The sequence below is a fragment of the Branchiostoma belcheri genome, unplaced genomic scaffold (assembly GCF_001625305.1).
Source record: "Branchiostoma belcheri isolate BF01 breed outbred unplaced genomic scaffold, Haploidv18h27 scaffold36, whole genome shotgun sequence".
Classification (NCBI taxonomy): Eukaryota; Metazoa; Chordata; class Leptocardii; order Amphioxiformes; family Branchiostomatidae; genus Branchiostoma; species Branchiostoma belcheri.
In genome coordinates, this window is record NW_017803976.1 from 216,462 (window position 1) to 241,119 (window position 24,658).

The 24,658-nt window shown below is 39.6% G+C and overlaps 1 protein-coding gene across 7 annotated transcripts; it reads right to left on the reverse strand.

The window, feature by feature from the left end:
- Window positions 1–1,203: 1,203 nt before the first annotated feature.
- Window positions 1,204–24,116, reverse strand: LOC109476112 (intraflagellar transport protein 74 homolog). Of its 7 annotated transcripts, none has more exons than XM_019776995.1 (23): window positions 24,008–24,116; window positions 23,570–23,648; window positions 21,841–21,917; window positions 21,500–21,543; window positions 21,188–21,239; window positions 20,392–20,469; window positions 19,873–19,921; window positions 16,401–16,499; window positions 15,786–15,846; window positions 15,612–15,671; window positions 14,978–15,039; window positions 14,514–14,592; window positions 14,191–14,250; window positions 13,822–13,884; window positions 12,581–12,765; window positions 10,828–10,907; window positions 9,534–9,628; window positions 8,852–8,908; window positions 7,861–7,987; window positions 6,463–6,626; window positions 5,782–5,836; window positions 4,490–4,621; window positions 1,204–2,688 (listed from the first exon to the last, which is right to left on the reverse strand). In XM_019776995.1, the coding sequence occupies exons 4-23, from the start codon at window positions 21,539–21,541 to the stop codon at window positions 2,570–2,572; spliced, it is 1,719 nt and encodes a 572-aa protein (XP_019632554.1). In that variant the 5' UTR covers window positions 21,542–21,543; window positions 21,841–21,917; window positions 23,570–23,648; window positions 24,008–24,116; the 3' UTR covers window positions 1,204–2,569. The 7 variants fall into 7 exon arrangements, with proteins under 7 accessions (XP_019632554.1, XP_019632558.1, XP_019632552.1 ...); XM_019776999.1 differs by having other exon boundaries at window positions 23,985–24,033; XM_019776993.1 differs by having other exon boundaries at window positions 1,205–2,688; window positions 23,563–23,648; window positions 23,985–24,116.
- Window positions 24,117–24,658: the final 542 nt, after the last annotated feature.

The following is a 24,658-nucleotide window of genomic DNA, read 5'->3' on the forward strand; positions in this document are numbered from 1 at the left end:
CTCGTCTCCTTTCTAATTAATTATTATGTGAAGAATTCTACTCTTACCACTAATGGTCATCACCTCTAAAATACAGGACTAATTCATTTATTACTTGTTAGAAGTAGTAAAGAAAAAAATCACTTCTCGTCTCCTTTCTAATTAATTATTATGTGAAAAATTCTACTCTTACTACTAATGGTCATCACCTCTAAAATACAGGACTAATTCATTTATTACTTGTTGGAAGTAGTAAAGAAAAAAATTTACTTCTCGTCTCCTTTCTAATTAATTATTATGTGAAAAATTCTACTACTTTACTACTATGGTCATCACCCCTAAAATACAGGACTAATTCATTTATTACTTGTTGGAAGTAGTAAAGAAAAAAAATTACTTCTCGTCTCCTTTCTAATTAATTATTATGTGAAAAATTCTACTCTTACTACTAATGGTCATCACCTCTAAAATACAGGACTAATTCATTTATTACTTGTTAGAAGTAGTAAAGAAAAAAAATTTACTTCTCGCCTCCTTTCTAATTAATTATTATCCGCGTGTATTTTTCCAATGTGGAAAAATTCTGACTTCTCCTGAACTTTAACATGTAACGTCCCTTCTAGGAAGAGGGTTGGTTTCTTTCCTTTAAGGTCATGACCTGGTACTTGACTGGACCCTCCTGATGGAAGGAAATGATTCAAATACTGTGACAGTCATGGCTTTCCATAAGGTGACTAAGAAAAGCAAGTTGGTAGAACGTACTATGTACTACGCCTGTGCGTGCGAAACCCATATTGTACATAGCACTACTCTCCAAGCAGAGGTTTGGGTTTTGGGGGTATTTTTAGCGTGTTTTTAGGCTTTCTTTATCGGGGTTTCTCTTTTGCACTGAATTTTTTTCCCCACCAAACCCAACCAGTGCAAAAGAGAAACCCCGATAATGAAAGCCTAAAAACACGCTAAAAATACCCCCAAAACCCAAACCTCTGCTTGGAGAGTACATAGCACCTCAGCAGAATGTCTTGTTAGAGGTCGTTTTTGCGAACTCAAGGTCATTCCACCTACATGTAGTTTTGAAAACTTGTGTCGGAAAAGATATTGCCTACAACGGGCAAAATTCTGATGCAACGTTGACCAAACATCCAACACACGGTGAAAAATCTGTGATCTAAGAAAGGCACATACTGAAACACTACAGGGAAACCTTCTTCAAGCAGATACATGTATTCGCAGGGAAGTTGTGTTACTAAGACCATTTTTTGCACCGCTTTTGAACCTTGGAGATATAACGTTACATATAGTGCAGCAAAGACTATCGTTTAAGATTTCACCAGTTTTGAGATCTGTGAAAAAAAAACCATTAAGAAGTTGTTACTTGAGTGATGTATTTGCCAAAACGGTTCTGTGTAATATTAATAAACATGAGAAGTCAGGATGTCAAATATCAATTGTACACACATGCAATTCCTAAGTTCTATTACTTTTTACTCTTTCAGATTATTTCAAAATTGCACTCATTTTGAAAAAAAACTGATAAAATTCACAGAAACATCAACAAGTTACAAATATACAAACTCACACATTTATAAGATATTCATTTACAACATGTTCACTTAACATTTTCAAATCAAACATGCTTTGACTGGAAAATTCCACCCAACTGAAAATACGTGTGGAAAGAAACTGGAATGTGAAGAAAATCATCTGACATCATTCTGTCAAAATTTGAATATGTTACATCATACAAGTGTTGTCTACAGCAGTCATGCTATGTGAGGAGAAGATTATATTCCTTGGCTAGGCCACACCAATTTAATTTTTTGGTTCTCTGATTTTTTTTTCTCGTTGCAAAAAAAAAAACATTTCAGGCTCTGAATCAACTCCAAAATGCTTATTTTTGGGGCATTTTTGGTTTGAAGAAATCTCCATGCTTTCCTATTTGTTACAGTTTATCCATCTATCAGTGCATTGGTTTGATAACAAATGTTGTTAGAATTATAAACCGACCTGGTATGTTGACCTCATGGTACCTAGGCTTTTAGGGCTACCATAGGATGCCTAGGTCTGTTTTTGTCTTCGTCAGAAGAGTATGTTTTCTATTTGGCTGTGGTGCTGGCCTGTATGTAAGTCAACGTTATAACTCGTTATTTGCTAGCGGATTTCTATTATTTTTGGTGTATGGGTAGCAGCTGTGAAAATGTACTTTAAGTTTAAAAAAGTGGTCGACCTGGTAATTTTTTTCCCTGTCGCTTCATGCATTTTCTGAAAACCGAGAACCAACAAATCAAATTGGTGTGGCCTTAGGTCATCTCCAGTTAGCACGTCGGCAGAACGTACTGCACCTGCGCGTAACCCGTAATGTATTGTACATAGCAGTTCGGCAGAATATCTCATATAAGGTCGTATTCGCTCATATAAGGTTAGCATTTCAACAGTAGTTTCCAAATGTTGTGTCGGAAAGAATATCCTCTGCAACAGGCAAAATTCTGATACAACGTTGACCAAAAATCCAACGAAAAATACGAAAATACGGGGTTCTGTGCAGGTGCAGTACGTTCTGCCGACGTGCTTCTCCAGTTGAGCTGCAGGGTTAGGCTACAGGTCTCCCGCTGAGCTGGTCCTGCAGCATCTTGTTGTAGTCCTCCACAGTCTTAGTCACTTTCTGCATCGTCGGACGGAAATCACTCTCCATTGTCTTTGTGGCGATGACTGAAGAAAGGGCTGGTTAAGGAAACATCAAGTAGCATAAAACATACTTCTACTACACTAAAGGATTCAATGTTTGGAATAAAAAAAAAACAATTCCCTTTCTGAGCTGAGAAAGTTTTCTTACTTTGGGTAAAAAAAATTTGACTTTTCTTGCAAGCTTTCCTGCTCCAGCATTGGAATGCTGGGCATTAACACTTCTTTTCATCTTGAAAATCAACAGTTTGCATTATGCAATTAAAAATCCTAACCAATAATGTAGGGGACAGCTATCCAATTGTTGTCACTTCATACTATAGTTATAACAAATGTAAAGAATTGTTTTCCCTTGTGTTTCTCCCTCGAAATTCTTTCCCTGCCATGTAGTAAAATGTGGTGAAGCCATCCGCTACATTTGCTCCAAAGCAAATGTTGGCCTGTCTAGTTCTAATTAGTTTCCAATATCCAACTGAATATCGATGTCTTAGGACAAAGCCTCAAATTTGAAATATTACTCGTTCTGTGGTGAAGATTGAATCATGAAGGTAAGATATGTGGTCACAACAGTACAGAGAAGTGTAAGAACATTTAGGAGTTTCCTATGAGGGGAAGTGTAAGTAGAAATGGACACAGGAAACATTACAACATTCTATAGATCTCCCCATCCTAATGGCAAACCCCTGTCCTTACTGTACTTCAGGTCTGACTCTGAGTGAGATGTGGCCAGGCTTCCTGTCAACACGATGTTTATCACAGGAAGTCTGTCTGTGTCACCGCTACTCTTCCTGCTACTGGCTTGGCACGGTCTCTGCACTGCAGAGGTACAAATGTATCTAGCCTGGCAGCCATACGCTCTCTAGTATACATTACCTGTCCATCCATTAGCACACACCAGGACTTTTTTTATGGATTCCCACAAACACTGCCATCAATGTAATGTCAGCAAAACTGACGTTCATGTTCGTTATAGTTATCACCAGATTTTAATATTCTTGTAACAGTGGGGGGTTTATAGGCGCTACCAACAGATCCGGCAAACGGGTCTAGACCTTTTAGCTCACTCAGTTAGAGCGTCTGCCTGTGGCCCGGGAGCCGTGAGTTCGAAACCGGCCCGGGACCAAGGGGTTTTTATCTGTTTCTACTGTCTCCTCCTGGTTTCTTACACTGGTTCCCACGCCGGCCCTGTGAGTTCTGGCCGCTCCAGGGCCGCTCCAGGGATTGCCGCTCCAGGGATGTCGAATTCGGAAGATTCGAGGACGAATCTTGAAAAGAAAAGGGGGAGTAGTGTAACAGTGGGGGGTTTATAGGCCCTACCAACAGATCCGGCAAACGGGTCTAGACCTTTTAGCTCACTCAGTTTGAGCGTCTGCCTGTGGCCCGGGAGCCGTGAGTTCGAATCTGGCCCGGGACCAAGGGGTTTCTATCTGTTTCTGCTGTCTCCTCCTGGTTTCTTACATTCTTGAATAATAATATGACTGTATTTTTTTAAGCTGCTTATGTTTTAATCAGTTAGTGTTTTACAAGGGAAGGCTGTAAAATCAATGCAATTCAGTCCACATAAAGACTCAAGGCTCGAAATTCATTTTTGCGAATAGGTGCACTAGAGCACCCAACCAAAAACATTGGGTGCAAAAAACATTGGGTGGTTTGGTGGGGAAAAAAATTCCAGTGCAAAAGAGAAACCCCGATAAAAAAGCCTAAAAACATGCCAAAAATAACCTCAAACCCAAACCTCTGCTTGGAGTTTGACTATTTTGAGCAACAGAGCTGTGCCTAACAGGAAGATGTAGTGTACTGCACACCAGTGGCCCTGTGGAAAGGATACACTCCTTCATGACAAAGTTGTTCTGCTCATGGTGCTGCCACTTCCTCTGCAGGTTACTGAGCTGGGTGTGGGTCTCGTTATCGTTCAGCTGGGCCTTCAGAAGGTCGTACTGCGCAGACAGCTCTGACATGCCTGCAAACACGCGCAAAGACATGGGTCAGGGATTTTCCTACGAACTTAGTAACTGTTCAAAGAACTGTTGTCAATCTTTGAACATGAGGCCACACCAATTTAATTTCTTGGTTAACGGATTCGCCCGCTTCATTTTTTTTCTGATTTGCAAATAAAAATAAAAATTCAGAATCAACTGCAAAATGCTCATATTTTGCCCTGAACAATTGAAAACAGTCCTTTTCTTCCTAGTTGTTACAGTTATTCCATCTTTCAATGCAATGGTATCATTAAAAGTTCAAAATTCATTGTTTAAATTTTGAACCAGCCTGGTGTGTTGACTTCATGGCTGCTATCGTACCATTTTGGGCCATAATAGGATGTCTAGGCCTGTTTTTATTTTTAATTTTTTTCGCCTGCCCGCTCCATTATTTTTCTAGAAAAATCCGTTACCCAAGAAATTAAATTGGTGTGGCCTGAGGTTCGATAAAAACTGTCATTACAATCACACATGGTATGTCTGAAATGTGATTTGCTAGTCCATCTTGTACCAGCAGTTTGAAGTTGTGGCTTGCACCTAGCGTTGACAAATTGGCCACCGCCATTTTCCCACTCCAGCCTTTGAAATGAGGTAACTGCGAAGTACTAAAGTGTTCGCGCATTCGATGCAATTTGATCTTGGTGCTTTCTCTGACTTCTTGTGTTTCCCGCATTTACCCCGTCTACTGGCTCGTAGGTTACAAGATCCGCCAACAGAGCGAAGTAGGAAAAGGAGAGCCATTATATTGATGCTTTTAGAAGTTTTTCTGTCATCTATTGTGATAAATATAAAATACATGGTGGAATACAAGGAAGAAGATTTGGACAGAGCGGATTAGTTCTTTAGAACTTTGCATGGTCCTAAAGAACTAATGATTGCGAAGGTGGGAGCGGGAAAATGGCAGCGGCCAATTTGTCCACCCTAGGTGCTAGCCGCAACTTTAAACAGCCGATGGTGCTCTAAACAAGATGGACAAGGGTCTAACTGTAGGATGTCACTTTTAAGACATACCATGTGTGATATAATCACAGGTTTTATCAAACTTCTTGTTCCCCTTTAACAGTTGGGTTTAGAAAGGTGCATAGCTACTGTAAGCTTCTGAATTGTTTCTGAGACACTATCATAGACAGAGCACACTTACCTGTTTTAAACATGTCCCGTCTCTTCATAAGTAACACCTTATCCTCTTGGAGTTTCTGTATAAGAAGAAACAAAACATATTCAAATAACAATACATGTATTAATACAAATGAAGCATAAATGCCATACACCTTGCATGAACTTCTGTCCGAGAATATTTCCCCTTGCTTTATACAGTTATCTTTTGAACACTGAACTTGTTTTCACACAATTGACACCAATACAGCCATAATATTGTTATTCTTTGTACAAAAATATAAAAAAGAACACTAATAAATGAAATAATCATTTTAATCAGCTGTGAATCACTTTAAAAGATTTCGCCAGAAAGTCCCCTGCAGTTTCCAGAACAGGCTGATAGGGGAACCAAACCCACACAACTTATTCCTGACAGGAAAAGCTATCTGTCACCAAAAATCCAAGACCATAGCATGTTCAGGACAAAAGATACAAAAAACAGAACTTCTGCTGCAATACCAAGGTCATCCACCAGGAGGCCCATATTTGACCTTGACCTTTTTCTTCCTACTACCTACCAACATACCAAATATCATCACAATCCATAAAGGCATTCTGAAGTTGTGCTGACTACTAATGTGCAGAAACACACACAGACACAGCAAATAAATATATCTCCATTTTTCACGGAGGTAACAAACAAACAAACAAACAAACAACCCACCCTTTTCTTCTCCTCATGAATCTCCCTAAGTTTGTCCAGGTCTTCATAAGTGGCCAGTTCTTCGTTCATCTGCTGAATCTTCTGTTTGAGTGACTCCAGTTCTGTGGTGATCTTAGTCTCCAGCTGTTCCACCTTAGCCAGGTCCATCTGCAGCTTCTGACTCTCTGGAGGGCACCAAAATCATTTATTTATCTATTAGGCCACCCCAATTTAATTTGTTGTTTAATTTGTCTTCCACTGAGTGTTTTGCACTTAATTTAGAACCCCCCCAAATTTATTTTTTTTGCAAATCAGAAAAAAATGGACAGGGCAAATCCGAGAAACAACAAATGAAATTGGTGTGGCCTTATAAACCTATGTTTTAAGATTTACCACATTTGTGGAAGGATTGACATAACAGGTGACTAGGACCTTTTCAAGATGTCAAACTTTGAGACGAGGCATTAAGGTTTGAACCAGTCACACCAGGCCTAGGGAAAAAATGTTGTGTTTCCTGTTTCAGTCCTGAAAAAATTAGGGTAGGACGTACATGTAGGTAGGGATTCTCTTTAATTTTTTTTTTTTCTTCTTTTTTTTTTTAGACTATGGTGATCCCTTAAGTGACCAAGTTATATAATACAATTTAACAATTTAAAACTTGCATGAGGACAATTAAACTGAAAAACAACATTTCATCACTCCGTTGTCAGATCGTGGAGCTAGAAAAGGGCAATCAGCTTGCAAAATTTATGTCCCTTGCAGGGGTCCACACACAAAAAAGGCTAGGGTCTGCAGGTTTTTTCCAGGGTCGGTCGGGAAACTGACTGAACCTAGAAAAAACTGCTGACCATAGCTTTTTTTGTTGATTTTCCAACATTGACACTATAAGTGTCCTTATGCAAGTTTTATTTTCAATAAACTGTATTGTATAAGTTGGATCTGTAGAGATGACCAAAATCTAAAAAAAAAGAAAAAAGAAAGAAAAATTCCTACCTACTGGCCCTTATTTTTTTCAGGACTGAAACCAGCGTGCAAAATACCTGGTTGCCCTGTTGCTCCGGGCAACCAAATTTTACCTGGGGCAACCTATTTTTGAACCTAGGTAGCCCAGTGTGCTACCTGAATTTTAATAATGCCCACTTGGCTTGCACCACTGTATCCGGCAGATGCTTTTTAGTTTTAGGTATTAATGGCTATTACTAGTATCAGTTAACTAAAGGCTGTTAGAAATACTGTCAAAGGCATATGTATGTAACATTACTTAATTTGAGGGAAGTAGTAACTTATAGGTGGGGCAACCTAAAATTCTGATGGGCAACCTAATTTTTGCCTGGTTCAAAAAAGTATTTTGTACACTGCATTAACACAAATTTTTATTCCTAGGCCTCACTATGTGACACTAGACTTGGATGTACACACCTTCAGCCAGGTTAGCGGCTGTAGCCTTGGACTTCTCCATCTCTGTCTCCTTAAAGTTCAGGTCGTCCTGAAGAGTCCGCAGCTGCTGCTGGGTCACACCTGGCAGGTGTCTGGCGCGAGTGATTTTCTGTCAACACACGTAAAACAACACAAGGAGGTTGGCTGTTACAGACAATGGATTTATTTATCTATTTAGGCCACACCAATTTAATTTCTTGGTTAACAGATTCGCCCACTTTATTTTTTTTCTGATTTGCAAAAAAAAAAAATTCAGAATTAACTACAAAATGCTCATATTTTGCCCTGAACAGTTGAAGACGGTCCTTTTCTTCCTAGTTGTTACAGTTATTCCATCTTTCAATGCAGTGGTATCATTAAAAGTTCAAAATTCATTGTTTAAATTTTGAACCAGCCTGGTGTGTTGACTTCATGGCTGCTATTGTACCATTTTAGCCATAATAGGATGCCTAGACCTGCTTTTACTTTTATTTTTTTTTGCCCGCCCACTCCATTATTTTTCTAGAAAATCTGTTAACCAAGAAATTAAATTGGTGTGGCTTTATTAAGAAATTGTAACATGACAATACAAAGTGTGCACTAGGCAGCAAGTACTAGTATGCTGATAGCGCACACATCTAACACATACACCACATATGACATAGAAGCAACAATAAACAGTTAAAGCGAGATATATACACACAAGTAACAGTTCATGTATATAATAAAATCACACAATGCAATTATAATTCATCATGTCTCCCTCATTATGTAATATATCACACATGTAACCACACCAAACGTTTAATTTGCTGTTATAAAATTTGCTGTTATAAAATTGGATTTATCTACAGGGAGGATGTTACCCTGGATTGAGAGTGAGAGTGAGAGAGATATTTTGTAATGAAGCAAAAGAAACAAAAGGTCACTTTTTTCTTATAGTCACATCCTTTCTTCTACTATGAAAGCTGATACAGTATGTAGCTTGACTCACCCTGCTTGAAGCTTCCAGTAGTGCCACAATGTTGCCCTCCAGTTGTCCCTTGGTTTCCTGCAATGTTATTTATACAGTTTAACTATACTTATGAAAGTTACAAGTAGAACACTGCCGTGTAGTGAACATGTATATGGTGGACAGCAAACATAGCATCAATTAAAGGATGGAATGCCCTTTCACTAAAAATAGAATTCCACAATTTTGCAATGTTGAAAAATTTTATTTTGCTAGTTGTCCAAGAGAAAAGTTGCCCATGCAAGACCTGGCAGAAAGCACTACTTTCACCCAAATGAGAAGTGGTAGAACCAGGGCTCAAAATTCATTTTTGGGAATAGGTGCACTGATGCACCCAACCTAAAAATTTAGGGTGCACAAAAATCTTTGGGGTGGACCATATGAAACAAAACCTAATTGAAGGTCTTACTGCTCCTCTTCTGAGCTTGAATCTAAAATGAGAGCTAACTTCAAAATCTACTAGTACTACCGAAACAACAAAGATTTTATTATATTTCTGATACTTAGAGACTAAGAATATCCAGTATACTATAAAGTATTATACATTTCTAATGTTACAAATTCATACAAAAATATTTAGGTGCACCAGTGCACCCACAGAAAAAAATTGGGTGCACAGCTCCAATTTTGGGTGCACTAAGGTAGAGCCCTGGGTAGAACTAACCAGTTCAGAACCCTTGGTCTGTTCAAAGCTGTTCAGGAACTCATCCATAGTCTCTTCTCTCTTCTTCAGCTCCTTGTACTTCAGGTTTCTCTCACCTGAAAACAGAACATTCCCCAGTTTCTAATTAGGCCATGTTGATTTGATTATATGGATGACATCCTCTGGGAACCCAAAAACTGATGCGAGCGTGCGAATAAAAAAAAACGTTTTGCAAAAAAAAAACTTGCTTTCATTATGAAATCTACGTGGTCATGAAGGTTGAACAAATGACACAGGGTATGGTATAGCGAATAATCTACTCTTCAAATTCATTTCTTTACATTTTCGTCTTTTTCGTTTGGTTTTGACATTTTTCGTTTGGTTTTGACATTCTACGACATTGTTATTGTTTTCAAATATTTTTTGTGCAACTTACAGTATATATTTGCTCATTTTGCAACTGTTTTGTACGATTTACAGCATGGTTGAAAACCTTTTTTTTTTGGAAACGGCCGAAAATTGATGCGCGCGCGGATGTCATCCATATAATCAAATCAACATGGCCTTATGCTAGAAAAAATGAGCATTTGATCTGTGTTGACAGAACAATACACAATGTATGTACAAGAAGGTTTCTTTACTCAAAAACCAGTGGGTTCTTACATTCAACATTTTGGTGACGATTTATCACCTTTAGGCCACACCAATTTAATTTCTTGGTTAACAGACATTTCTAGAAAAATATTGGAGCGGGCAGGCGAAAAAAAATAAAAACAGGCCTAGGCATCCTATTATGGCCCAAAATGGTACGATAGGAGCCATGAAGTCAACACACCAGGCTGGTTCAAAATTTTAACAATGAATTTAGAACTTTTAATGATACCACTGCATTGAAAGATGGAATAACTGTAACAACTAGAAAGAAAAGGACTGTTTTCGACTGTTAATGGCAAAATATGATCATCATTTTGCAGTAACTGTTGATTCTGATTTTTTTTTTTTTTGCAAATCAGATTTTGAAAAAAATGAAGCGGGCGAATCCGTTATCCAAGAAATTAAATTGGTGTGGCATAAGAGGGCAAAAGTATCTGATTTGTACTGCAGTTAGGTGTCACTGCTACAATTTTACAAAATGCTGTCCCGATGTATGTATATATTATGAGTTCCTCCATACATACATGTAGTTACAATATAAAGGTAAACATATGATACACACTGATTGCCCCTATTCCATACATGGACTCTTCCAAAAGTAGGTTTATCACACAGACCCCGGGTTGATACCACGTAGTTAGAGGGGTGACAGGTTACCCACCCTGGTGCTCCTCCAGGTCCATGTCCAGCTGTCTGATCTCCTCCTGTAGAGCGTTGATCTTCTCACGGATCTCTCCAGTTCTGGGGAGACAGAGACATGCTTCATAAAACAGTCTTCACTAAAGACTTAATGTCCTAAATAGTGCTGCATACCTAAACCCAATTCCGGATTCAAGTCCAGAGGTTTAGGTTCAGTTCCGGACTTGTAAGTCCGGACCTAAACCCAAGGCATATACAAAATTGTATATATGTTGGCAACTCTGCAATGTTGTCTGGGTGAAACTTTGGCCACATAACATGGAGGCCGGTACTTGACGATGCCCGATGGCAATGTTTTCTTCATTTTGCAGCACAAATTTTCTAATGTACGGAAGGTTTTAGGTGGTTTGGAAAGAAAAGGGGTGTGTGAAATGGTCTTTTATGGTAATAAGTCCAGACTCGGTTCTTGACTTTTAGGTTTTTTTGGACTTGAACCTAAACATTCTTACAAGTCCGGATCCAAGTCCAGTGAACCGGTATGCAGCACTAGTCCTAAATGTGTTACTGTGAACACTGGTAGAAGTCTTGAGTACAGTCAAACCTGCCCAAGCCGGCCACCCAGGGGACCAAAGAAAAGTGGTCACCTTGGACAGGTGGTCTCCTTGAAGAGGGTCGCCTCACAACATGACTGAGACATAAATGGTTTCCAAGTCAAGATGTTTTCACGTCAAATGCTGTAAGCATCTTCATTTCTGTGATAAATGCATGTGGGGAGGGTGGCACATGGAACAATTTACGTCAAACAAAAAACATCATCCAGCAGTCAAGGCAAACTGGCTGGTTTCTCCAGGATTAGTAATCCATGAATAGTTTCTCCGTGATTTCTCATTATCAATAATCAACATGATCTGTGGTCGCCATGGGCAAAATCTAGACCTCACTTGGAGATCCATACACAGTGAATTCTGACCCTGACCTGCCAATGTAAATAGTACTTTTAACAGTGATCCTTAGTTTAAGCCTTTGTGTACTTAATAGATAATCCTGTAGATGCAATGAGCTGACAAATTTGCTTTTAATGTCCTGTCTTTATCTAGTGTAGCTTTTCAAGGGTTAGCCCTATAAAATAGTCTTGTAACTAGTTGGGCAACCCTGGCTGTCTTTTGTACAGCTGAACCAATAGAATAAAAAGAAAAAATACTGCAAAGTCAAACCATGCGACAGTAAAGCTTCGGTCACAACCCGCCGTACGTGCTTCTGCGTGCTGTCTACGTGCAAAAACGTGGGCAAACGTAGGGCATCCGTGCGTGGTGAGTACTGCCTCCGTACGGAATCCTACGGATTTGGGAGCACGCAGACACGTCGTAGAACTTTAAGTGCAAGTAAAACTTTTTCTGCGTGCAGTCTACAGATTCACCACCCGTACGTGCGAGTACGGGCGACGCGCGTGCCCTGTACGTACCGTACGAAAGACGCACGTGTGAGTACGGCCTCCTTACGGTAAAGTTGCAATCGCACAGAGATTGTACGTTGTAAGCACGTACAACGCACTTACCACTTGCGCAACGATGCACGCAACCGCTTACGGCCAGACGTGGCGTGCAGACCACACTCTTACACCTTGCAAAACTGTGCGAGTCATGTGCGTTGATGCCACTCCTTCCCCACGTTTTCAGAAAAAAACGTAGCAGACGTTGCCTCCCAAAAAACGTACGGACAAAAAGCATGCACGGCGGGTTGTGACCGAGGCTTAAGTGACTTCCAGCATGACTTACTGCCTGTCCATGCTGGCGATCTCCTGGTTATCCTCCTTGACCTGTTTGAGTAGTTTCTCGCGCTCCTCGGCGGGCGAGCCCTTGGCCTGGTCCTCCTGCATCAGGTTGTCCCGTTTCTCCTCCAGCTCGTGTAGCTGCTCGTACAGTCGGACTGCCTCCTGTTTGATCGTGGACGTCGACAGCTCCTGCCAAAACCATACAACAGGCATGAACGTTACGTTTCACATCAAACTGCCTCCAGTTTACATGTGTATATCCGTAAATAATTTCATCAGGTTGGTAAACGAATGAATAGCAAAGTTCTTTGATCACAACCATTTATTTTTCACGAGCCGACGTTTCGATGACCGTCTGTCATCTTTATCAGGGCAATTCCGACTGGTTTACTGTGCACTGACGCTAGATGTTACTTGGTGTATAGTGCACAAAAGGTGTTACATAGTTCACAGTGTACTGTTACTTGGTTCACAGTGCACTTAAGCTTGTTATTACTGTTAACAATGCATTTCCGATGCCTATGCACCAAGTAACATCTAGCGTCAGTGCACAGTAAACCAGTCGGAATTGCCCTGATGAAGATGACAGACGGACATGGAAACGTCGGATCGTGGAAAATTTGTTGTGATCAAAGAACTTTGCTATTGAGCCTCCAATTTAATTCTGGAATTCCAATTTAATTCTGGACTAATGTCCTTATCTCAGCAACCTTATATCTAGATGGGCTAATGTTGTAAACTGTAGGTAAAAATGATGTAAGAAATATGTAGCAGCCATCAAGGACCCCTTGGGGATTAACCCAGTTCTGGGAACTAGAGCCAGAATTCTACAGAATTGGGTTAATCCCCAAGGGGTGGATGCTATGTCTACATATTTCTTACATCATTTTTGCTTATCGTTTACGATATTAGCCCATCTAGATGTAAAGTTACTAAGATATGGGAATTAGTCCGGAATTAAACTTTTAAAAGATTCCTTGCTGAGCTTCTCCCTGCTGCCTAACACATTGTCCAATACCCAAACAGCTACTTCAGTGTGCTAAATGTGTTAACACTTTAACAGTCTGTTGTCCTGTAAATCTTACTTTCAAAGTTTTCAAAGTGACCTGTAAAATGTGAATTCACGACACCGAATCTTGTGTCGTTTGAGTTGCCGAAATTTGCAGCCAAAAATCATATACACTGCAAATTAACGTTTTATTATTGTATCAACTTGCTGCAGTATGACTAAACAAGTATACTTACATCTTCCAAGTTCTCCCTCTTCATATTAAGAGAATCCAGTTCTTGTTGTTGTCTCTCCAGATTCTACGGTAGATAAAGATTAGACATGTAGGCAAAAGAGGTACATATTCAAGAAAACAGTTATAATCGAGCAACTGGATACTATACGATTTTGACTGTCAAGACATTTCAAGTAGCTACAGTTGAACAGGTATTTATAAAAAAAAACTATCAATTGATATATAAACAAGGTACAGCCAGTGTAAAAATAAATTGAGATACAAATATTAGATGATACTAATACTAATAGACAAAAAATGCAGCAAAAAATCTACCAAACCTTTTGTAAATGTAATTAGAAGATTAAGAAGTACATAGTGTGAACTATACCTCCAGTAATGCTAGGTTTGCTTGCTTAAGCTGGGTGTACAAGCCTTTCTTGTCTTGACTCTGCAAAAAATGAGAAAAAGTACCATAGTAAACATATAAAATGTTGTTTATGGGCGAGTTATGCCTGAAATAAAGAAATAATAAATAATAAACATAGAACAAGAATGTATATCAAACTAGTACAAGGAGTTTTTCCTGGTCTAATCTACCAGAATGTAAAGATTTGTTCAATCTCGCACTTTTGTTGACATTTTACAATAAAAGTTGTAGTGTTACATCCTAGAAAATGCAATTTCTAATGTGAGAGTAGGGGAGAACTTTACCATGCCTTCCACCAAGCTGTCCGTCAGGCGACGCTGCTGTTCTATCTCCTGTTCCAGCTGTCTCAGCTGTTCCTCTTTCCTGTTCACAAAAAAAGAAAATGTTCAGCACAATCTTTTCCTATCCACAAACACATGAACTACAGTAACTGGACAATCCTATAATCACAAAACTGCATCATCTACATCCCTCTTTCAGACAAATCTGTTTCCAAATTTTGTTTTTTGTTGGTTTTGTATAGGTCCTATCCAAGGGACATTCTGCCACCAAAACTAGGTACTCATTTCCAACTGAGTGAAGTGAGAAAAGTTGTGCAAAGTGCCTTTCCTAAGGGCACAAGATCGGTGACATGGTAGGATTTGAACCCACGACCTCTTGGTCTTGAGCCAAACATGATACCATTCACGCCACACGACCCCTTTAAGATTACAAACCAAATGAAGAAATTGACAAGGCAAAAACTCACTGTCTTCTCTCTGTGAAGATGGTGTCCATGTTCTTCTCTTCTCTGTCATTCTGGACTTTCAGCTGTAAAAACAACGGATTGAGAAGTTCTGTATCCACAGTCCAGTTCTTTTTCTGTTCCAATTTTCACTTATATCTTTTCAGTTTCACTTTATGCCCAACAAGATGTACATGTACATTGATTTTTGTTAAATGCTTCTACATGCAAGTTAACCAGTGTCGGTGTACAAAATACTTTTTAAACCAGGTTGCCCAGTGGGCAGCCTATGGCAAAAATTAGGTTGCCCATCAGAATTTTAGGTTGCCCCACCTTTAAGTTACTCCTTTCTTCGAATTAAGTAATGTTACATACATAAGCCTTTGACAATATTTCTAACAGCCTTTAGTTAACTGATTCTATTAATAGCCATTAATACCTAAAATTAAAAAGCATCTGCTGGATACAGTGGTGCAAGCCAAGTGGGCATGATTTGGGGGGGGGGGCATTCTTAGAATTTAGGTAGCACACTGGGCAACCTAGGTTCAGAAATAGGTTGCCCCAAGTAAAATTTGGTTGCCCGGGGCAACTGGGCAACCAGGTATTTTGCACGCTGAGTGTGCAGTAATACAGTAGTAATGGCACTTAATTTACTTACCATGTTGTAATCTTCCATCACTTCTTCCATCTCTGTATCTGTGTTTATCTTGTCAACAAGCTGAAGAAAAATGTATCAAGGTGTATCAGCTTATGCATAATTTCCATACAATACAAAACCACTGATGTCAGTTATACATGTAATTACTTAAATTAGTTAGGAGAAAACACACACCATGTTGTAGTCAGCCAACTCTCCTTGCAAGCCTCTGAGTTCACTGGCCAGGGTTTCAGCCCTAGACAAAACAATTATCAATTTATTAGAAACATTTGTGAGAAAACAAATTTTGCAGTAAAACCTGGCACATTTCTGACATTGACAGTGAAAATTACCATCACCAACACTATAACGAATGCTACTTTTGAAAGAACATAAGGATAATTATATCATACCCGGGCCGCGATAACGTTCGATAACGGATTCTGTACCGGGCCTATACTTTACGGTACGGCCCGGGCTTCCCTGGCTTCCATAGAACGATTCGAACGCGTTTTGCCCAAACTGCATGAGCAGATTTTGAAAATTCGAATACAGAATCCGGACATTGGAATTGATGTTGTTGCATTGGGTTTAGGGGCACTAACTTTTGGCTCATCTACCATTGAAAGCTGAGTTTTCTTCGGTGGGTATGACATAAATAAAATACAACACGATGTATTCCGCATCACCCTCGGTCCCGGCCCTCCCACGAGTCGGGTCGATACCCCAGGCGATACAGAATACCCCATGTTGTATTCTATATATTACACATAGCAGGTTGGTTAACAGCTAGGAAGACTAAAGACCCACCTTTTCTCATAAGACAGGTAGGAAGAGTTCTCCTGTTCCAGATTCTCCTTTTCTCTCGTCAGCCTGGTCACCTCAGCCTGCAGTTCCTGGATCTTAGACCTAGAATGTAGGGGGAGCAGCTGACATTAGTGCCAGTTACAACATGCCAAGTGCATGTACATGTAGATGTAGTTACATGTCTCAAAGCCCTATTATCATTATGTACTACCTAAGGCCACACCAATTTAATTTCTTGGTTAACGGATTCGCCCGCTTCATTTTTTTCTGATTTGCAAATAAAAATAAAACTTCAGAATCAACTGCAAAATGCTCATATTTTGCCCTGAACAATTAAAAACAGTCCTTTTCATCCTAGTTGTTACAGTTATTCCATCTTTTTTAATGCAATGGTATCATTAAAAGTTCAAAATTTTTTTAATTTTGAACCGGCCTGGTGTGTTGACTTCATGGCTCCTATCGTACCATTTTGGGCCATAATAGGATGCCTAGGCCTGTTTTTATTACTCCGTGAAGGAGGTCAGGACCTCCGGACGGAGTGTTGTGAACGGCTGATTTTTCATGTTCGCAGTCAAAACACTGGGTTCTCTTTTTGTAATCGGCACGCAATTTTATACGCCGTCTGCGGGCATGCCCGTGTTGATGCACGAATGTGTATTTTTGCCGTTGCTGCTTTCGCGGTCAATGTAATATTGCAGACGCACCCCTACAATTACGAGGCGAATTGGAATGGTCCAGAAAAACGCGTTGTTTGGAATAGCAGTGGGGGGGGGGGTGGAACTTCATGCAGATACGGGGTGGTTTTGATAAGTGGTTCCAGATGTTTTTGCCCATGGATAAGAGATGGCAAGTTTTTTGGAAGATGTTCGCAGCCAAAACGCATTCTTCCGTACGTCGCATTTCTGTGTAATTTCGCATGTGGTGTGGCATTATGTCCGGGATGATGCACGTCTTTTTATTTTTACCGTAGCTGTTTTGATATTGGAGTAAATGCTTATTTTCGAAACATCCCCATGTCGCTGAAATGTTTTCGTCCGGCCGTTTATGTGACCGGTAGTAATTATAAGTCGCGGTCAGGCTGATGGGGACGGAAATGTGGGGTGGTCAGAGGTCAACATGACGAAATATAAATACCGATGACGTAATCCTATCGATTTCAAACTGGTCGGCTGTGGCGACCTAGTGGCGGCGTGTATTTAGTCACGTAGCAACTGGCCGGTCGTCCTAGCAACGAGCATGCTGGCCGCTTCTCTGTAAACATGGACCATATTTTTGAGCAACCCATCAATGTGTTCTGCCTCGTGGTCGGATGTGGTCTGGGGCTGGTAAACCGCACATACTAGTAGATCGGGTAATTTTATGATTTGCTAGTTGTAAAGGCGTCTTGTAGTATGAGCCGGTATATGAAGAAGTACTCTGATGTCCCGATTAAACGTACCGGTACGTTTATTTTTTTCGGCCCGAACGTCCACCCGGTACATTCTTATTAGGGACGGTACGTTTATTAATTTTTGGGAAAAAAATTGTCCGTACGTACCGCACCATCAGCAAGTGGCCGGCGGCCGCAAAATTCGGCAACACGTCACAGATAAATATTTGGTCCATGATAGCGGCATTTCCCATGAATATAATGTATATTATTTATTTTTCGCCTGCTGTCCATTTTTAAGTCCCAAAACGTCTGAAAAAGCAAAAATTTGCCCACAAAACCGAAGGGGAAGGCGAGTAGCTAATCGACGTATTTAGCACACGGCGGCCGCAAGTCCTTGTCAAAATCGGCAACGCGGCAGAAAATGCCTGGTCCATTTTAGCGATATTTACCATGAAGAAAACGTATGTGGTTTATTTTCCCTCTGGTGTTAGTTTTTAGGTCCCGAAACCCCTAAAAAAGTGAAATTTGCCCACAAGACGGACGGCCGACGTGGGGAGGGCGCCTAGCGCCTGAGCAGCATGACCCGTAAAAAGTCAAAGGTCATAGGGCACCCATATTGCGCAATCACCGTAAAAGCGCCGATTTAGCTAATTTTAAGGGCGTTTAAAATTGATACAATCACATTATCGATTTTTTAAAAAACAATGAGATGGAAACCAATCAAAATTTTATGCTGAATAATATTTTTTTTCTTCAAAAGTTTTTTTCTTCAGAAGTTTTTTCTTCTTCAGAATCCAGACTTTGACCAGACTAGACAATGTACCATACCAATAAATTATTATGTTGAAATGGATTTTGTTGTAGATATACTCATTAAACCCCTATATTTGTACTTAATTGGGCTTGATTTTCTATCTCTTAAGTTAGTCAGATTTTCAACTCAAGTTGCAGGAGAAGGCTTAGCAAAGTGCATTTCAGAAGTGTAAAATGCAATAGCTTCTCCTACGGATTTTGTATTTCCCCAAAACAAGTACAATATATATATACTCATTAATTAAAGTGATATATACTCACTAATTAAATGTAACAGTGAAAGATTTGCCAATATATTGGTATTGAAATAAAGAGCACATTTTAGTATCAAAGACACACAGTTCACCTGTCAATTTGGTCATTTTCCGGGGGGTACGTTTATTCCGGAGGGTATGTTTATTAGACTTTGACGATTTGTCCGGGGGGTATGTTTATTCCGGGGGGTATGTTTATTAGGGACATGAGAGTAGCCTGTGTTACACAATCATGCTTTCGGCCGGATTGATGTGCAACTGTTACTAATTTAGTAATTACAGGGACTGCGCTAATGCCGACCAGTCGCGCTGTCCTGATACACCGCGAATGTTGGGCAATATGCGAGTGTTCCCTGTAGACAGTCCCGGGAGTCATTTTTTTCCAACATTCGCACATTCCAGGAGCCAAACCAAAATACGTTCATGAACCGAGTCCAAAAAACCTAAACATGAAAATCGGATGATTGGACCTGATGTACATTTCTCTTTTTGTAGATTGTACACACAATAAACACATCTTTACTTTAGATAATCTGGCCATGGCAGGTAAAAAAAAGTAACCCTGAATCATACTAGATTAGTGTAAATGCATGTATATGCGTTCAAAACAAGAAAAGAAATTGTTTCCCGGTATTAATCTCTTGAAACACGGCGCTGAATATTGACGCAACAATATTTCGGGCATCGCGCGCCCTTCCCCGTTGTTTAGACTGCATGCAAATCCCGCATCACGTGTCGGCATTTCGCATCTCTGATTGGTTGTTGAGTCTTAAGATGACTGAGCCGACGTGCGTTTAAACAATTTTTCTTTGTTCGATTTATCACACTTCACAGAGAATTGCCAATGGCTACTTCTTTTTGTTGCAATATATAATACTTCACAGAGAATTGTCGCCTATGGCTTCTTGTTTTTATTTATTTTTTGCCCGCCCGCTCCATTATTTTTCTAGAAAAATCCGTTAACCAAGAAATTAACTTGATGTGGCCTAAGACCAACATTTCAAGAATACATTCTTCAATGACAAATCTATCTTACCTGAGCTGGCCAAGCCAAAAGGATCGGTCTTGAACTTGTCTCTGTGGACCTGTATGTTTGCAGTGAGAAAAATATGGCCTAGTCATTTAACCTGCTTCCTGCTACCTTATCCTGTAACCAAGTTTCGAACAGCTACCTCAGTGTGCTAAAGGTTAACATGTCTTAATATGTCCTGCCTACATAATAAAACATTCCCCAAATGTTTGCATACAAGGCTTATGACATACATGTAGATTGCATATGGCTTAGTGTTATATTCTATCAAATTTCATGTTACTGTAATTCATTTTATGTTCATCAAGGTAGCAAAAGTTCACTGTCTGAGAGAAATAGACATGTTTGCAGAACAATACTAGTTAAGTAAGTATGTTCATGATGGTGGCAGTGTTGTTCACAGTAATTATATGTTTGCGGTACAGAAGTGACCATGAAAACCGCAAACATAACAGTACAACGAAAAAATTATGAATTATAGTATATAGCTCCACAGTATGTTTGCTGATATACTGTACACCATACCTTTAGCTCCAGTCTTCATGCCACCAAGACCTTGCTGGGTCATAGGTCGGTCAACAACCCTCACTTGGGAACCCAGCACTGAAGGGGAACAATTACAAACAAGATCAGAAGATAAAATACACTCTTTTTTTACATCTCACATAGGTGATACATATTTGGTGTAGTTAAAGCTTGAGGACATTTAACATATTATTTCTAAAACACAAATGCCTCTAACATACCGTAGAATTTGTTAAGCTCAAAGCTAAACCGGACACTCAGTAGTGCTGCGTACCGGTTCACTGGACTTGGATCCGGACTTGTAAGAATGTTTAGGATCAAGTAGAAAAAAACCTAAAAGTCAAGAACCAAGTCCGGACTTATGACCATAAAAGACTATTTCACAAACCCCTTTTCTTTCCAAACCACCTAAAACCTTCCGTAGATTGCAAAATCTTTGCTGCAAAATGAAGAAAACATTGCCATCGGGCATCGTCAAGTGTCGGCCTCCATGTTATGTGGCCAAAGTTTCACCAAGATAACATTACAAGATTCCAACATGCCATGGGCTTAGGTCCGGGCTTACAAGTCCTAAATCTCTGGACTTGAATCCGGACCTGAACCTAAATGTGGGTTTAGGTATGCAGCAGTGAGTGAGTGAGTGAGTGAGTGAGTGAGTGAGTGGAGAGGTTAAATGTCTGCTAAGTCTAAGTATGATGTAGGAAAACATTCCAATGGAGGCCAATAAGCCTTAGTATAGACTTTATATTGTATTGTATTAAACTCTTTGTCATATAGTATATGCATAAATCCCCACCTGAACCACCTGCAGCACCTCCACGTGTACCTGGGCGTGCCGTGCCAGGTGCCTGAGGAACACAGCAGGTGAAAATCTCATTTAAATACACATCACATTGTCTTTCATACCGGTACATCCTACTGTATCCAAAACAAAACACCAGAAACTAGTAGGCAGTTAAAAACTGCTTGTTACACGTATATTTTTACAAAGTTGTTTATAGTATTATTGGTAACAGTAGTTGGTTTCAAAACTAAGACCAGACAAAAAAATTATTATGAAAACACTTTAAAACAGAAGATTAGTTCGAATCTAATCGTAGACACTTACCCCTGTCCCAAGTCTAATAGCTGTAGGTGGTGCTCGAGACATTGCTGTAAAGAAAATAAGTGATTTTTTTTTACAAAAAAAAAAAAACGTTTGTCATACATAAATGCTGTACACACATGCTACTGGATAAAATAGAACTTTTAAAGACAGGAAACACTAGACCTTGACCTGATTCAAGTTTATGCATAAAGTGATAAAATTTTGGGATATATTTAGATCTGGAGTCTTAGCTTCACAGGCACTGCATCCTAGGCGACAGTGCCCCCTGTTGATCATTGTGAGAACTGCAGCTCATGCTGCATCAGCAGGTGTTTGCTGTTTCTCTGAGTATTTTTCCATACCTGTTGGCTGTCTGGCTGTTCCTCCTGCCCTGGATCCTGGTCTGCGTCCTGAACTTGTCGGCGGTCTGAAGTCAGCCCTACAGACACAAGTTTCCAGTTTAAAATCATAGTTGTCTCCAAAGCTTTTCCCCTACAGCTAAATGCAGCAAAGCATGCTTTCTTTGTCAAGCTTTATCTATTACTTACATGTTTCATATATTTCTTGTTCTTTAATTGTCACTCTTTTTAGACAACACTGGAATTTGTAGTAAATAATCTATGTGTGAGCTGGGTATGAGAATTTTCTTTTTCCTATGTTGTAAAAAAATTATCAGACATAGAGTTTGTGTAGCTTTACAAGTTTATGCATAGTATAACTGTTGCTTCCACAATCTAGCGGACTAGAATGAGAGGAATACAGGTTTCACCTAAAAGCTGTGTGTGTAAGCAAAGTTTCGTGAAATAGGCATTCCTAGTCTTATGACTGTGTGTGAGTGCTGTACACATGATGAGTTGTTCTGCAAGTAGTAAATCTAAATCATGTACACGTATGATTTGAAATGATTTACACACATACACATACTGGTCAGGTGGCAGGTGGTCTTCCAAACTGGTGTATTGAGTGTTATGCAGTGCAGACCTTCCATACAAGTGTACTGTTAGGTCATACTTTATACACATATGTAGGAGTCTGCATGGAGGGCATTGTACTTGTATTTCAAACTGATCCGAATTATTGGCAGTCATCATGTGTTAATTGCAACAACATCACCATACCCTATGCATTATTTAAATCAATCACCCTACTATGGCAGTTCACCTAGATTGATTTAGAGTGGTCTGATTGAGTTGATTTAAAAGGCATGCAGATCCCCACAAACATGTGTACACCAAATCCATGCATCGCAGTAAATAAAACACACCCATGACGTAGACCTAAAGCATGCTGGGAGATGCAATGCACTATGGGTAGGGCAAATGGGAAATAACATGATTACCATGACAACATAAAAAGTCATTTCCCAGACGGCACATGGTATGCCGCATTGTCCTGGTAAATGGTGTTAATTGACCCAGGCCCTGTATTTAATACCCATAGTGCCCCACATCTCCCAGCATGCAATATGATCCTTGAAATGGTCTGTAATTTTAATCTGGTCATTACTCCTTCCTTGTCCATCAGCAGTACTTAAAAGGTAACAACTTAGACAAGGCCACACCAATTTAATTAGTTGGTTCTCAGATTTTTTTAAGAAAAAATATGAAGTAACAGGGCGAAAAAATAAAAATAAAAGCAGGTCTAGGCATCCTATTATAGCACCAAATGCAATGATAGGAGCCATGAAGTCAACACAAAAGGCTGGATTAATATCTAAACAATGAATTTTGAACTTTTAATCAAACCACTGCATTGATAGATGGAAAAACTGTAACAACTAGGAAGAAAAGGACTTTCCTCAATTATGGTTGGGGGCAAAATATGAGCATTTTTGAGCTGATTCAGAACCAGAATCTTTTTTTTCGCAAATCAGAAAAAATTGAAGAGACGAATCCGAGAACCAACAAATTAAATTGGTGTGGCCTAAAGTCCTGTCGATAGACAAGAAGGAGAAATGATTTGATGCTGCATTTCTACCATCTATTTATCTTGTTCCCTTGGAACCCACACAAGCGCATGTAAGCAAGGCTAACTACTGCACTAAAAACTACCAAAAAACGGCCGCTTTACAAAGAACATGAGACCTTCTACTTAAGTCTAGTAAAGACCCGCTGTTTTCCTCCCGAATCACTCCTGCTGGCGTCTGGCCGCAAAGCGCTGCTGTAGGATACTGTGTACAGAGAAAATACGTGACTTACCTGAAAAATTATCATGGTCTTGGATCAGAAAGTCAACAGTGGTGAGCCAGTATTAACAAATTATGTCCCCCGGTCTGTGCCGTCATTAACTTTCAAAAGAGGTGGAGGAAGGTTTTCAACATTTTAGTCAATGTCTTTTTACGCCTGTTATAATTATTTGTGAGCCAGATAAAAGTTTAAGTGTTCGGGTTGTCAAGATACACACATATAGCCCCCCTCCCAGCACTTTCTTCTTTAAACATAATCACAATGTTTCGTGTTACGAGAATCCCTCAATCATAGTAACTTGAATGGGTCAATATACTTACATATATCGGTCAGCTTTACCCACCTACAATAACATATGGTCCGAAAACGTAAAGCTTAGTTTGAAGTCTGGGACAGTTCCAGCCAACTTTGGAGCGTTTTGTTTTCTGCACAAAAATGTGCGCAAAGCATGCCGGGAGCCGGAATAGTCCATTACAAAATAGGGATTACAAGATAATGCAATGCATACTGCTTTGAAGTCAGTACTGGCTTCTACTCTTTGTAGTGCAAGATACATTGTACTGGAAATGGATGGAAAAGTGCTTATAACAAAGAAAATAACAATAAAACAAACTAAAAGTACACCAGTCTCTAACGATTGCACCATAGTGAAAGAAATAAAATAAAATACACAACATTCACTCAAAGTGAGTCACCTTCTATCTTTGTTGGTGACAACTTTCTAAAGACAGTGAAAGACACTGGGAAGGATAGGACTGAGACTCCACAAAGTTTTCATTTTGTTTCATATCTAACTGATATCTGTGTGATCTAATTCTATGGACAATGACAGCCAAGAACATGAGGTGTTGCAATGTTTTAATATTTCTGTTCAGTAACCTTTGCAGTGGTCAATGGAAAGTAACAGTCTGGTAGAGATGAAAGTAAAGCATAACAACATCACAGAATGACACTTTTCTTGAATAAGGCTGCTGTGTTATAATATGGGCTCTGA

Coding starts and splice junctions, on each gene's coding strand:
- LOC109476112 (XM_019776992.1), bottom strand. Junction 15,847..16,400: donor TACCTGTCTTATGAGAAAAG/GTGGGTCTTTAG, acceptor TGTTTTGTCTAG/GGCTGAAACCCTGGCCAGTG. Junction 9,629..10,827: donor GGACCTGGAGGAGCACCAGG/GTGGGTAACCTG, acceptor TTCTGTTTTCAG/GTGAGAGAAACCTGAAGTAC.